At 53.3% G+C, this 14,888-nt stretch overlaps 2 protein-coding genes across 3 annotated transcripts in view; one reads left to right on the forward strand and one right to left on the reverse strand.

The window, feature by feature from the left end:
* Positions 1–1,210, forward strand: part of ERI3 (ERI1 exoribonuclease family member 3) — a 127,629-nt gene extending 126,419 nt beyond the window's left edge. For both annotated transcript variants that reach the window (XM_005482190.4, XM_005482191.4), the window contains exon 8: positions 971–1,210. In XM_005482190.4, coding sequence (XP_005482247.1) covers positions 971–1,053 — 83 coding nt within the window. In that variant the 3' untranslated portion in view covers positions 1,054–1,210. The remainder of the gene's footprint in view (positions 1–970) is intronic.
* DMAP1 (DNA methyltransferase 1 associated protein 1) overlaps positions 1,063–14,888 on the reverse strand; it is a 34,448-nt gene continuing 20,622 nt past the window's right edge. Inside the window, exons 9-10 of the mRNA XM_074545914.1 lie at positions 11,040–11,112; positions 1,063–9,216 (exon numbers count right to left, since the gene is read on the reverse strand). Of these exons, the coding sequence (XP_074402015.1) occupies positions 8,870–9,216; positions 11,040–11,112 (420 nt within the window). The 3' untranslated portion in view covers positions 1,063–8,869. The remainder of the gene's footprint in view (positions 9,217–11,039; positions 11,113–14,888) is intronic.

Consider the following 14,888-nt stretch of genomic DNA (forward strand, 5'->3'; position numbering starts at 1 on the left):
GTTGATAGAGAGACCTAATTTCACATTATTATCGCTGTAGCTTGATTATAAAGCACTCCCTGGATTTACAGTTGGGAGATGGATGTGGAGGCTTCTTTATCATTTACACATCAGTAATGATGCAGCCTTCCCTCCACCACAACATCCATCGAGCAGCGGCGGGGAGAGGGGGGCCTTGCCTGCACCCCCCTCCCAGGGCACCCTCTCCCCGTGTCAGCCAGGCCCCGCTGCCACACGCAAGTGGGCAAAGTCACCCTTACGGTAACAGCTTGATAAATGGGCGGGCGGTAATGAAATGGAGACATCAAGGCGTGGGGCGAGGAAGAAAGAGTGGTAATCGGAACGAGTGGAGCTGTCCCGAAACGGAGGGGAGCGGGAAGAAGGATCGCCTCTGCGCCGTGTGCTGTCAAGGGAGAAATTACACATTTACTCTTGCTTTTTCTTAAGGAGACGGCCCTCATAGATCAAAACATGGATTTACAAGCCAATTTTCAACATGAAATATAGACACTAGGAATCAATTTAAGCCCAGCTTCTATTTTAGCAAACGGTGCCTGAGTTTAGTCCCAGGTAAATAACACCAGAGCCTTCCCCTTTCCCATCTGGCTGCTCTGCCACGGCCCAGCACCAGGAGTGGCTGTGGCTCGCCATCCCAGCCAGCTGCCACTTGTCAAACTCCGATTGGTGAGCATAGGGAGGCATCACGGGCTGGCTCTGGTGGGGACATGGATGATCCTGACCTTCAGGTCCAGGGCATGGATCCATCTCAGTGCAGCACTGGGTCATTCTGGGATGCAGGTGGCCAGTGCTGGGACTGGGAACTCTGCAATCACACCACATCACTGCAAGGTCCTTGGGACAGAGTGCCTGGACTGGAGAGGACACAGCCCAGCATGGGATTCGGAACTTGCTTCAGCAACTCTTGTTTGGATCATGCCTCTAACCCAGTATCTCTGTGCTTTCTCCTCAGACGACTGCAAGAACATTGCCAACATCATGAAGACACTGGCCCATAGAGGCTTCATCTTCAAGCAGACCTCCAAACCTTTTTGATCCCCGAGGCAAGCCAGGCAAGGGCTGCATGCGCCCGGTGCCGGCGAGGCGGGGAGGACGGGCTCCAGCATTAAAAAAAAACCCGGCAACCGAGGCCAGAGGAACCGACACAAAAAAAATCTCAATTTCAGCTGTTAACTCCAGTAGAGGTTGTATATATGGGAAGGCAAATCTGTGTAGACCTGATGTGACTCCCTCTCTGGGCTGCTCCGGACATTATGCCATGCTAGCGGACAGCCGCGTAGGGCGCTTGCACCACATTTTAGACTTGTAGTTCATTCTTTTTCTTTGGCTCCTGATTTCCGTCCCTCCCTCCATATCCCACCCCGTCCTCCCTCTCCCACCCCGTAGCCAGAGCATCCCCCATCTCCACCCTGGCATGGGCCATACCCACCTTCCCTTCTTCTTTCTCTTCTCTGGTTTTATGTTTTCAGGCCTCGACAGCTGCTGCAGCGATGCCGGTGTGTGCCTGCACTCGGGCAGCACTCACGGAGGCTCAGTGTGTCCAGACGGCCCCTCGCCCTCCCCGCCAGCTCCCCCGCCTCTCCCCTGAGCGCCTTTTCCCCTTTTTGAGTCAACACTAACCCCTCTCTGACTCCTGTATGTGACAAACGCGATCCGTCTCTTTATGTTCAAGGTGAAGTGCCTGTATTCTCCGCTGCAGAGCCCCTGGCAGCCCCACCGTGGGCTGCAGGGTCCCGGAGGGCTCCCTTCAGTGAGGCAGGGGCCCAGCGGACAGGCGGGCGGCAGGAGGGAGGTGACAGTGTCCGCATGGAGCCCCGTCCCGTCCCCGTTCCGTCTGCTCGTGCCTCTTGCGGGGCTGGGTGGGATGCCCGGCCCCGCCTCGTCCCCGCCGATCAATTCCAGCTCCATGGGGACAGGCCCGCCACAGCGCCGTGTCCGTGTCCGGTGGTGGACGTGCCAGCCCGCGCTGGCCCCCGGCCCACAGGTACCTGAGCGGGGGAGCTGCAAATTGCCCCGGGCCCCTGGGCTGCTCCCCGCCAACCTCCCTCGGTTCCGAGCTGAGGCTCAGCCCCGCCGTGCTGTGCCCCTCACAGGTCCCCGCGGACGCTCAGCAGCAGCTGGCTTGTTGCCTGAGAGAGTTGCCGAGCACATCCCCTCCGGCTGGGTGGGCTCCCGGCTGGCCAGGGCGGTTGGGGGGAGCCGTGGGGCGGGCTGAGGGCGCACGTCCTCTCAGTGTCACCCAGCCCCGGGGCCCTGCTGAATGGAGCCCTCGTCCGGGCACTGACCTGCAGGGAGGCTGCAGCCCCAGGCCCGTGCGTGCATGGCCTGGAGCAAAGCCGGTGACGGCAGCCAGAAGGGCAATACAGGCACTGAACTTGGCGGTACATGACTGCATGGTGTGTGGTGTTCCAGTTAAACCAACCGATAATGCAACCCCAGCATTTTCATTGTCTAGTTATTCCAATCCTTGCTGTAAATGTGCCACATGAATAAAGTTTGGGGGTAAAGGAGCCCGGGCTGTGCCCATGCATGTGGAAGTTTGTATGGGGGGCAGAGGGAGGGGAGTGCTGCCTGGATATGTGGGAGGAGGTGCTCCCGGGAGTGCAGCACATCCATGCTCCCCATCTGTGTTTTGGCTGTGAAAGGATGGTCAAGGTTCCCTGCTGCTGGGAGCACTGCCCCACTCTCCAGCATGGGCACTGTGGGTGGGCACCAGCCCCACATCGGGTTTGCCTGTGCCCCAAGGCAGTTCTGCCCTGAGGATCCCACCAGCCCATCACAGCTGGGCCTTATCCATGGGTGCACCCCACACAGTTTTCTGCCCAGTGCAGGGTGACAGCCACCATGACATTCCATTGGCACCTGCCACCCCACTCTGTAGCCTGGCACACCATACACCGTACACAGCTGCCACTGCATTTGGAGCATCTTGGCTGCAGAACGGAGCCCACGTGGCTCTGCGGGGCCCTGGGGCACCTGCTCTGCCCCATCAGTGCAATGATATGCGGTGCAGGAACCACCACTGCATCCAGGTGCCCAAGGGACCTGCCCTGTGCCAGAGTGCCACTGGGTGACAGGGACGCAAGTGTCCAGCTAGCACCGAGTGGGCAGCTCCCAGAGGGCAGGGGCAGTCCAGCCTACTTGCTCCATGCAAAGGTCACAGGGGTTTTACCAGTTCCATCTGTGCAGCCCCTGATCAGCTTTATTGACCCCTTTCTCGATGGGAGTAGTCTAATTAGTTTTTTATGAAAACTAAGAACTTGGCCTTTGCCCTCTACTCCTGCAGGCGAGAATGTGACTCAGAGGACATTGTCACGGGGGATCGATGATGGCAAGTTACACTTGGAAGGCAGGTGTAGGGGACACAGGGTGGGCAGATGGGCATCAGCCCAGAGCAGGGCACACAGCCAGGGGCACCAGTGCCCCCAGTGGGCAGCCCATAAACCCAGGCTCCCACTGCGCTGCCTCAGCCCCTTCAAGGCCCTGCAAAACGTGAGACACAGGAACCAGGGGCCCCTCCCACCACGGACTGGAGCCTTGGGAGGGGCAGCAGGAGGAGGAACTCTACTGGCAGTGAGCTGGGGACAACAGGAGTGTTTCCAGCAGGGGCAGCCCCTTAGGAAGGCAAGGCAGCACTTGCAGAGTTACTGGAAGAGGGCAGCTACAAAAGGGTGGAATGCTGGAAGGAGCTCTCCAGCCTGGTGTGGGCAGCACAGGAGCAGCCTGGTGCAGGACATGGTAGCCTCAAAGGCAGCAGGAGCTGCAGCAACCCCAGCTGTCAGCTGGTGACTGAGGCAGATGGGCTCAGGGACAGCCAGCAGCTCCCAAGAGGGTCAGTGGCACCCAGCCAGCCTGGGACTGGGGTGAGAGAGCTCCATGTACCAGGGCTAGTGGCCACTGGGCAGAGCTTTGCACAGCCTGGGGCAGCTCTCAGCACCTGCTACAAGTGCCTGGAGGCTGCACTGCTCCAGAGGTCAGATGGGGTCAGGACTATGGCCCTAGGCAGGGGAAAGCTCCCACTTTTCTCTGGAGCACTGCAGTGTTTGCCCCAGCAAGGCTCCTGTCCTGTCCCATGGCTGAAAGCAGCCAGCTGTCCCTAGGGGCTCCAGGACAGCCAGCACTGCCCCTGCACCTCCTCATCCTCACCGTCATGGCTTCTTCACCCTCTTGATGGAGAAGGGGCTGGAAGCCAACTCCCTTCACTTCCTCTGCTCCAAAAGGGAGACAGGAAAGAAAAAAAAATACCAGGAACAGCAGGTGGGAGTACCTGGGTTGTGGCAAACACATTCACTTGTCTCAGAGCCAGCCCCAGGGCTTCAGCATCACTCCAGGCAGTGCCAAATGGACCACACTGCCTGGCTGGAGGCAGAGCCAGCTCTTTGCATGACAGGAGGGACAGAGCTAATCCAGCAGTGACGGGGGGTGGGATGGCACCCTCACAGGCAATGTCACCTCCCTCATATGAAGAGGGCTTTAGGATGGTCAGGAGGAAGGGGCTCAGCTCTGCAAGAACTCAGTGGCTCCAGGAGCCCTGACCAAGTAAGCCAGCATGCACCAAGCCCTAAGGAGCAGGACACTGAGAGAGGGGCAGAACAGCTCTGTGCTATGGGCAGCTGTGACAGGGATGCTTGACATGGGACAGGGCAGAGCCTGGAAATGCTCCTCTGCCATCCACACCTGCTGTGATGTGGCCTGGGATCAGATCAGAAGGCTGACAGAAAACCAGGGCTCCTCAGAAACCCACCCCTTTTCTGGGCAGCGCACACCAACACGCCCGAACGAGGCTGGCAAGCCCCGGGGAACGCCCCTGCACAGAGAAGGTTCAGGGCTGCACCCAGCCCTAGGAAAGCCATTGTCACCAGGAGGGGCCTTCCCCAGCCCCATCAGTGCACTGCAGTGAGACTATGCCAGTGCCACACGGACCCTGAGCCATGGCAGGGTCAGCACCCGGAGCTGGGCTCTGTGTGTGGCTGCCCCAGGCACGCACAGCTACCGGGTACCCTCAGGGACACGAGGAGCCAGAGCCCCGGGGCCCCGCGGCACAGGGCACGGCAGGCAGCGCTCAGGGACTGCAGTCTGGTGCCTGCTGTGCCCCAGAGCCCTCCTCTGCTGCCAAGGCCTCAGAGCCCCTGCCCCAGCCCGCAGGCACCCTGGGGACGGACAAGGCAGAGCCCCAAGGAGCCAGGCCTGCCCATCCCTGCCCATCCCTGCCCGTGCAGGAGAGCAGAGCTCGTCGTGGGAGGCCCCGCTGCCTCCCTGGCGGGAAGCGGCCCCCAGGTCCCGCCGGGCAGACGGCAAACAGAGCATGGAATTTGCACGGCTGAAAGTTAAATACAACACACACACGGATTTCGTCAGAGGCCCTGGCACCGCTGCCTTCGTGGGATCCGATTAACGGGGAAATAAAAGGGCCAGAGAACCCACACAGCAGAGTGAGCAGATGCCCTATAAAAATCAAATACAGGGTAATCAAGGGGACCGAAAGGTACATTTAAAAAAACAAAAACCCACCCTGGAAACAAAGGAGCTGGGCTTTGTGGCTTTCCTGGGAGGGCTGTAGAATTAATGGGGAAGAGCACATGTGTTTGATAATCTTTATATGGCAAAAGACCCATCTTTCAAATATGTCACAAATTCATATTAATCACCTTCCTATTGCCTTCCGTGGCACAGCTATTCCAGTTGCCTCGGGCAAAATTGGGAACTGTCTGGTTAAAAAAAATGTTTTACATTATAATTTACAAGAGCTTACAAGTCTAGTTTCTTTTAATGGAAAGAACGATTAAAAAAAAGAGAAGAATATATATACACCCTGGTATATATACACTATATATATTAAAATATATATATATAAAAGACAGATATTGTAACTCCATCTGGAAAGAGAGAATGTTTGATCTTAACAATGTAACTTCTAGCTTTCAAACAGGCTCAGAAAACAAGAAGTCAGCAGGAGTTCAGATAAAGGAAGCTTAAAAGTCAAATAATTCTGACTCTGAACCCGAGACTTCTTAGACTCAAGGTCCTTTCCTTTACCCATTAATGGGCTGACTTGTGAGCTCAGGAACAAAGTGCTGCAATGTGAGGATTTCTGAGAGTCACTCATTACAGATCACTGAGTGGAGTCTGAGTTGCGGAAATCAAAGGATCCAATCTGGAGTAACTGGCTGAACTTCTGCTTGGAACTAATTTGTTCCGAGTTCGGCTCACCTTTCACCTCCCAAAGGCCCCGAGCAAAGTCCCCACCGGGGTCAGCCTCAAACAGCACTGGGGGGATCCCAGCTCGGCTTTAATGGTCAGCAATGGGCACTGAAGCCCCTGGGGGAGCGTGGACAGGAACCAGGGGAGCAGGAAAGTGCTGGACACAGCAGGGCAGGACAGCACCAGGCTTCCCACTGCCCCAGGGGCTCTGAGACAGATGCCTGTCCCAGCCTGGCTAACACACCCTGCTGACATGTCCCCCATCCCCACTGCTGGCCAAGCGGGCTGGTGGCAGACAGCTGCTGACAAAACCAGTACCTCAAAAGACCCTGGTGTGCCTTTGCCCATTCATTCCAATTCCTGGAAAGGAATCCAGACATGCCAAGCAGCGCTCAGGACTCCTAGTCCTATTCCTGGCTTTGCCACTCACTCCCTCCAACATCTGGAGCAAGATACTTCTCTCCGGGGAAACAAATCTGGCTTCGGGGAGCAGCTGGTTTGGAGACTGAACTAATCCATGCTTAATCCAACATGTAGAGTGCCATGGACAGGCAGTGCTAGACAGCACAAAGAGATTCTCCAACTCAGAGGAATTTGAAGGAGGCAGATTAAATGATTCCCCCAAAGGCCCTGGCAGCTCAGTGGCAAAGCACACACTGGAACTCGGTAGTTCAAGGCTGGCATGGCAAGGTGAAACCACTGCAGCAGGACAAGGGCAGGTGTCATGGCCAAGCACCTATGGCTGCAGGAGGAGAGGGAAGGAAGGGCCATCCACACCATGTCCTGGCCCTGCTGTCCCCACCACAGCCTGGGACACCTTGGGGCCCTCACTGTGCAGGGTGGGGACACATGCATGCATCCACCAGCCATCCCCCTTCTCAGTGCTGACCAAGCCCAACCATCTTCCAGAGGCAAATTTCAGCCACAATGCTGGACAAGAGGCACTGGAGCTGCATCTGCCAGCTCTGGGCAGGGCAGGAAGGATCACCAGGACATGACCTCTACTCAGCTCAGCCTGTCTTGGGAAAAGCTGGCTGTGGGCTGCAGGGTGTTGATTTCTCTCTCCCACCACCACATAGCCCAACAATTGTAGAAAGGTTCAGGGCAAGCATGCTGCCAGGCCCTGCCTGACTCTCCAAACATATCTGAACCAGGCAGAACATGGTACAGCAGCCCCATTCTCCTCCTCTCCAAAATACCCCTCCAGCTGGGATGTAATTTCCCCCCCCTCAAAAGGTAGCAAAAAATGGCCACAGTGTGAATGTGCTTGACCTTTTGTCTTGGACTAATCTAATTGTGTCGTCTTTGTGTAATCAGCCGGTAAAGGTCAGTGCTGTATTTAACATGGGGGCCCTTTAGGTACTGAATTTGCCTTGCAGTGAATTAACTTGATTATATTTCTTTCAAATATGTCAGAGACCAGGTCAGTTTAACCCTCTCTGTGCTGCCTGGGCCCATGCCTTTGTTTCCAATTCCAGGAGGTGGCACCGAGGAACAATGTGGTCAGAAACACACACGTGGGCTCTCTCCTCCTACAGGGATGGCCACCACCACCATCTGTCCCACCTTCCCAACAAGCCAGGTCTCAAGGGAGACCAACTGTACTGTAAATCAGCCCGAAAAGTTTGCAAACCAGGACACTCCAGACCGCAGGGAGGGAGGGGTGAGAGTCCAGATTGAATGCAGTAGGGAAAAAAAATAATAATTCAAAAGACTCCTTTACAAACATGAACCTGTCTCAGTGGAACTCTTCCTTACGACTCAACATTGTCACAATCAAATAGGACATTACTCAAGTCCAGGTTAACGTGTCGCCTCTGCCGTTGACAGATAAGGTGTTCTCAATATCCTGCAATACATTATACATTTCAGAAAGTAAAGGTCTGTGCCGCTACCAGGGGCAGTGCGTCGAAGGCGTCGGGGATGCCACGGTGTGGAGATGGGCAGCTTTCATCAGGCAGTTCAGCTCAGCTGTGCCAGGGGACTGCACAGAGGGGAAAGCAGCCTCAGCTGATCCCCAGGCTTACCCTTGGCCCTGAGGCAGTGGTGAGGGGCTGGGCAACCTGCCCTCCTGGAGGCAGGGAGGAGAGGCCGGTGATTCACATCCTGCAGAGGTACATGCACAGGACACTGCCACAGGGCTTGCACTGGAAGAAGCCCTAGGCCAAGCTTTTCTTTCTTGGCACTGGAAGTAGGGCATAAAAACCCTCCTTTGCTCTTCAAACACCTCTGTCCTTCCCAAGCCTCCTGCTCCAGGCAGGGCTACTGCTTGACTCCAGGGTCTCGGGCAGGTCATGTCTCATCACCTGAAGACTGCTTTCCCCACCTGCTTCCCTCTGCTGAGCAACCCTTACGAGGCTGTCTAGAGGGAAAATGCCTCAGGTTTGCAGCTGTACCGTTGCTGCCTTAGAACAAGCTCTCATCACCCAAAGCCTCACCGCTTTGGTCCACAGTGGCACCCACACCAAGCCATCTGCCTGCATGCAGGATGTAGAAAGCCCTGCTGACCCCACCTGTAGCACCAAGAACACTGTCCAGCACAGGAGACAAGCCCAGAGAGCAGCACCGGGCCTTGGGGGGGAACAGGCGTGTTCTGCTCCCTCGGACGCGCATGCCTGGAAGGAGAGCAGGGCAGCATCCCCAGCGCTTGTCAGGGCATCTGCGTCGGAGACCTGAGTGCGCCCTGCTCTGCCCCCCCGACCTTCCTCCTCACCGAGTTGGGGGTCAGTGGTGCTCCTACTACATCAATGATCTGGTCCTTGGTATCGCCCTTGCCCTCCTCGATGCCGAGCCCTGTCTGGCCATCTGGATGGGCGCCTTCCACGCTGAGGGGGCCGATGCTCCCAGCCTTGGCCAGGGCCTCGTAGCGGTGCCGTAGCATCTGCAGCTCGTACTCGCAGTTGGCAAAGGCTTGTTTCAGCTCGTACAGCAGCACCAGGTCGCTCCGCAGCTCGTTGAACATCTGTACAATCTCCTCTGTGGGCATAGGGTTAAGATCTAGGGAGAAAAACACCGCCTGTTAAACACCCAGACCTACAGCCCTGCAATGAAAAATCCCTATAAAGGTCTCGGCTGCTGTTTCATTCCCACAGAGATATGCCAGGAGCCTCGCTCCAATAACACGGATCAGTAGCAATTGGTATCCCTAAGGGCTGCACTCCTATTTTTCAGGCTGTCCTTTGGTTCTGACCAAGGACTAAGGGTGAAGCTGCAAAGTCCAGCAAGGGAAGGATGATGGAAGACAAGATGATTGAATCTTGCCACCCACCAAGTCACATGAAGAGAGCTCTGTCTTGCAGAGAGTCTGGATCCACACTGCTGCAAAGGGCAGAAGAGCTCCTGCTGCTCCCTACACCTTCACCAACAACAGGTGGACAGGCTCAGTTCTGTAGCCTCTCTTACTGCTCCTCCCAGGGCAGGTCCAAGGCAGAGAACTGCTCTGCTGCTGTGTTACAGACCTGTTTGTAGCAGCAGCTATCAGATCACCTCCCCACACCTTGCATTCTGCTGCACCCCACCATGCACACACACAGAGCCAGGAAGAGCTGCAAGTTCTGCAGAAGGAAAGGATGAAGCTCTGCGTGTTTGCCCTGATACACAGCAGTGGCCCCTGTCTGCAGGGCTGCCCACCTGACCCCCTTCCTGCTGGCACTGTGTTCACCCCCACAAAGCCCAGGTGTGGTTCTGCACCCTAAGGTACTGGAGGGCCGAAGCCCCAAGAGATCCTCAAGATATGTGAGTTCTGTGAGGCAGGAGTGGGGAGTCAGGAACCCCTCCTTACCCACATGGAAAGTGAGCTCCAAGAAGCACTCGCATGCTTCCCTCAGGCTTCCCCAGCAAGCACAAACAGCAACTCCCTTAGTTCTACAGCAGAAAGAGGAAACCATCCTGGCTGAGCCACTTTCACCAGCCACAGGAGGCCTTCAGAATGGCACAGTCTCTGAGACAACATAGCAAGCCATAAACCAGTTGGCCCAAAAAACTAACAAGACTTAACAGAAGTCAGTGCTGGAAACAGGCTCAGTAATCTCCTGTAAATCATTAATAAGGCTTCTATTTTTCTATTTTTCTCTTTTCCTACCTTTAAATGTCTCTCTAGCCACAGTGGGGGAGGGAAAGGATCATCAGGTGTCTAATCAAGAGACACTGCATGCTGGGACCTGTAATACCTGCAAACTGTCCCCACTGCATGGAGAGCAGCCGCTGGCCACAGGCTGCACTTCTCCCCCTCTAGCCACGAGCAGGTATTGTACATGTTAAGTGAACCCTTCTTTCAGCTGCTTAGACACTCGAGTTCAAGAGTGAGGGATGTGTGTTTACTCGCCTTTCAGCAGAGATGCTCCAGATTTTCACACAGCATGCAACCTATAAAGGGGGGATGAACAGTCCCAGATGCATTTTGGACTTGCCACCGTGAGCAGTAAATTAAGAGGAAATGAAGCTTAAAAGCAAGACAGGGCAGCCCTGAACAATGCGTGTGCCGTGGTCACTAACACACTTAGAAGTACCTCTCCTGGCAAGGCTGAGATTTGCCTTCCTAATACTGTGCTGCCTCTCTTGATGGTTAAAAAGGCCCAAACAAGAGAGAAACAAAGGCTCTTTTAAAAGATTTTTCTACTGGGAGGAAAAAAAAAAACCCTGTGCATCTTGTTCTGGCTTTTACCCTCTCTTTTTTTTTTAAACACATAAAATATTTTAAAAACCATTCACATACTTTATTCAAGAAACTGGCTGTATTACTAGGGGAAAAAATAGCCCATCTCGAGAACAAAGGCTAGCTCTGTGTGTCTCTTTCTCTCTCGCGTGCCCCCTTTACTCACCTACTCCGAGTTCCATCAGCATCTGCTCCAGGGCTTTAATCTTCTTCTGTCCCACCGAGCTTGGCAGTTTCATCTGGAACACAAAGGTAACAGAGCCACACAGCTCAGAGATAGCCCTCACTCACAGCCGTCTAGTTCAAAAGGCAAGAGAGCTTTTCTTTTTATAGTGCAGGGGGAACAAAAAAAAGAAAGGGAGAGAAAGGAAAATCAAGTGGTAAGAGAGGGAGACAGGGGCTGAAAGTTTTCAGACTAGGTCTGAGGGCAGGTATTGAAAAGCCCGGTCGTGAGGGCTTTTATTTTCTCTCTCGTGTGTGTGCAAGACACGCTGTTTTACAGTTTCCATGTGTCACTGAATTAACAACAAAAGTTCTTCTTGGCTTCAAACCCTCTCCCGCAGTGCCCAGCCCATCAAAGGGCTCATTTACACAGCAGCTAATGTGCAATGCTGCCCTACTTTATTCGCTTTAGCCGGCCTGATTAGACTCATGCGCTAACAGACTCACTTCTCCTTTTACCTGCTGAGCCCCAGACCTGTGGGATTCATTTACAGAGCAGGCTTTGTAACAAAGGGGAGAGACAGAGAGAGCACAGTTACTTGACTGGCGGAAGTGTGCACACACATTTACATCGGAGCTAAGGGGCTAGGTGAGAGAGGAAGCATCAGATGTGAGCTATGAAAGGGAATTGGAGCTGGCCAGGAGAGGAAGAATGCACACACTTAGCAGGGTCCTTCCTCTGCATTCATTTGGGCTCTAGCAGGAGTGCTAGCTGCTCAGACCAAGCATTTATTAGATTACCAGCAGCACAAATGCAGCTGGCACAATATGGCAGGGAGAACAGGTTTCCAAGCCCCACAGACATATTCAAGAAAAAATGAAAGCACTTGGCTAGGCTAGAAGACACACCAGGAAAGAAATAGTTCTCAATACTGCATTGTCAAACACCCTTCTGCACAGGCTGCCCTTCCACATCCAGCCCTGCAAAGGTGACCTCACACCTCAACCTGGGGATCCCAATCACCAACCCAAGTTGCCCAGCAGGCCAGGGAGCAGCCAGGAGGCAGGAGCATCCTGCAGCCATCCTGCACACACCACTTACTGACCAGGGGCCCAAACCTCAGCCACGAGAACCCCAGCCACGAGTCTGCAATGTGGCTGGGAATGACCTGAAGGAAGGAACATTATGCACCCCACCTTAAAAGTGGCCTCTGAGTAGAGCTCACTGGGAGGGCCTGTGGTCACCTTACTTGCCATAAGCCACAGGGTGAAGTTGCCCAAAGCAGGCAGCCCAACATCAGTCTCCCAATTGGACCCATTGCTTCCAGTGTTTGCTGCCCCAACACAAAAATGCCAAGAGGCTCCATCTGGAACTTCCTAATTCCTCTGAATGCAGGAGCACTGCATGCACACACACATCCCCAAACGGTGAGAGCTCTAACTTAGCTATGGCTGTGTCCCATCAGCTGCTCCACAACACCAGTACAGGACCCACGCAGGACCAGAAGGATCCTCCCTTCTCCACAACATCACTTCAGCCAAGAAACCAGAGTATGGATGCCATAGAGCACCCCAGGGGAATGGGCCTTTCACAGTATATGCTGAGAAGCACCAGGTCCTTTTGGACAGATATTAGCACTCCAGCAAAGGACCAATAGGATTATTAGGAGAGGATTTCTAAGAAACCAGCCTGTCCCTGCCTTTTTTTTTTTTTTACCCCAAAGGTCTTTGGCTTAGTGCTGTGGTTTCTGCACAGCAGTCAATTTCATACTTCTTTCCTACTTGTAAAGAAACCAATTCTTTGCAGTTCACCACAAAATGATTGTTTTAGCAGAAGAAAGGCTGTCAAAGTTATCACGTATTTGGATTTCAGTCAAGTCTTCAGCCCAGAGTCTCAACTTGAGCAGAACCTCACTAAAAGAGGTCTTCTGAGGGGCTCTCCTGCACAGATTACCTGCACAGGCTCTGCTGTTAAGGCAGCCCAGAGCACTGGGACAGGAGATGCTCTGTTTATTCCATGGGTGCCACTGCAGCTAGCAGCAGGAGGCCAAGGAAGGAAAGGTCACTTTGCAAAGCTCAGCAGAAGACTGAGTAGTCAGTCTAGAACATCTGGAAGACATCCCTGAAAGCAAGAGGATTCAGCCCAAAGAATTGTTCTGTGCCATGAGGAATCACACAGAATGTTTAAATGGGTGACATACTCAGCTCTGCCTCAGCTTGGAGATGTATGGGCTGACCTAATCAGAAGGTGCTACCCTTAATTTGGGGGACACAACAAGCCCATCATCTCCTCACTGACATGCCTGTGGACACACAATACTTGTGTGACTATCACAGCCCTGAGAGTGTCCTCACTCCTGCCCCAACACCAGACATTGAAGCCTTTTTAGCCAAAGACAGGACTCCCTTCTGTTAATTTCCTTTCTGGCAAAAGCACGCGGGGCACCAAGCCAGCTTCAGGAACAAAGGACAAGAAAAGTTCATCCTTGGCTAGGCTAGGTAGACAGACAGGAGCTCTTGGTTTGTTGGTCAGAGGAAGAACACACGCTTTCCTCCTGGGAGGCCTCCACTAGCTCAAGCAACTATTAGCAACGCAAACAACCTGGCAAAGCCTTCAGCTGTGATGTTGTGCACATCTGGATCATGTCCCACAGGAGTCTGGTCTTCACTGACACTCTTGAAGATTAGGAGATGGAGCAGGGAGAGGCAGGACAAATTAATTTAACTTCAAAGAAAGGAACACTTAAGATGCTGAGGAAGAGTAGGACTGTGAGTTTAGTTTAAAACCACATCAATTAAGCTTCCTGTTAATTCAGGCAGGAGGATCTGGCCTGCAAACAGGAAGGCTTCATTGGTTTCTCAAAGCAAGAGTATATTTTAATTTTACCATCATTAAGAAAATGTTATGATTTATGTGGCTGCTGTCGGACTAATATCTTTAGAATTTAGCTGGCTAAGCCAATTCATCTCTAAGACTGATGAAGGCTGATTGCTCTCTATGCAAAATGTATTAAAACTAAATGAGCAGTCTATTACTCAAACGCTGCTGATAATCTGTTAGCCAAGGTCCGTTAGCTGGGCTGCCTTGTTGCAAGGGAGAAGTCTTCATGCTCTGTACAGCTCTGGTAAGACCAAGCTTACTTCAGAAAGCCCTTCTTTGTTTTGGTCTTTCAAGCAGATATGCAGGGAAGCAGCACAGTGCTGGAAGTGGTGCTCACTTGCCCCTCATTCCCAAAGAATAAAGCGATCTGCAGCGGCCACAAGTGCCAGCCAGCAGCCCAGAGAAGAGCCCTCTGGCTCATGATGTCTGCACTGGGAGATGTGGTTTCTGTGGGCCATATCTCTGCATTAATGAAAGCACCCCTTCAGGCAACCTCACTGCTGACACCACAGCTCCTGGGATGCTCTTGGTGTTGTCATGGATGGAAGCCTCCACAGGGGCTGAGGAAAATTATGTTCCTCTGAGAACTCCAGTGAGCAACCACAGCTTCTGAGGTGAATGGCATTTGCCCTTTTCTTTCCTTCCTCATAGCAGACTATTATTGTTATTTATTATCTTTAAAGTCCCCATATAATAATAATACCTGGGAAACAGATTGCTCCCGTCAGAAAACTGATTAGCTGGGATTTTTGAGGTTACTATATTTTGGATGTTCTTCTCCTTTGACAGCCTCTCCCTACAGCCCTCTTTGCAACACTAGCCTGTGCTTATAATTACACCAACATCACTTTTGATTTAAGGACTGTAATCCTTTGTCCTTGCTATAAACAACCTGCATTAAACACATGAACTGCGTGTACCAAGAGAAAAATAAAGAGCTACAGAAAATTGCGAGTCAACACCACAAAGCCA

The sequence above is a fragment of the Zonotrichia albicollis genome, chromosome 8 (genome assembly GCF_047830755.1).
Source record: "Zonotrichia albicollis isolate bZonAlb1 chromosome 8, bZonAlb1.hap1, whole genome shotgun sequence".
NCBI lineage: Eukaryota > Metazoa > Chordata > Aves > Passeriformes > Passerellidae > Zonotrichia > Zonotrichia albicollis.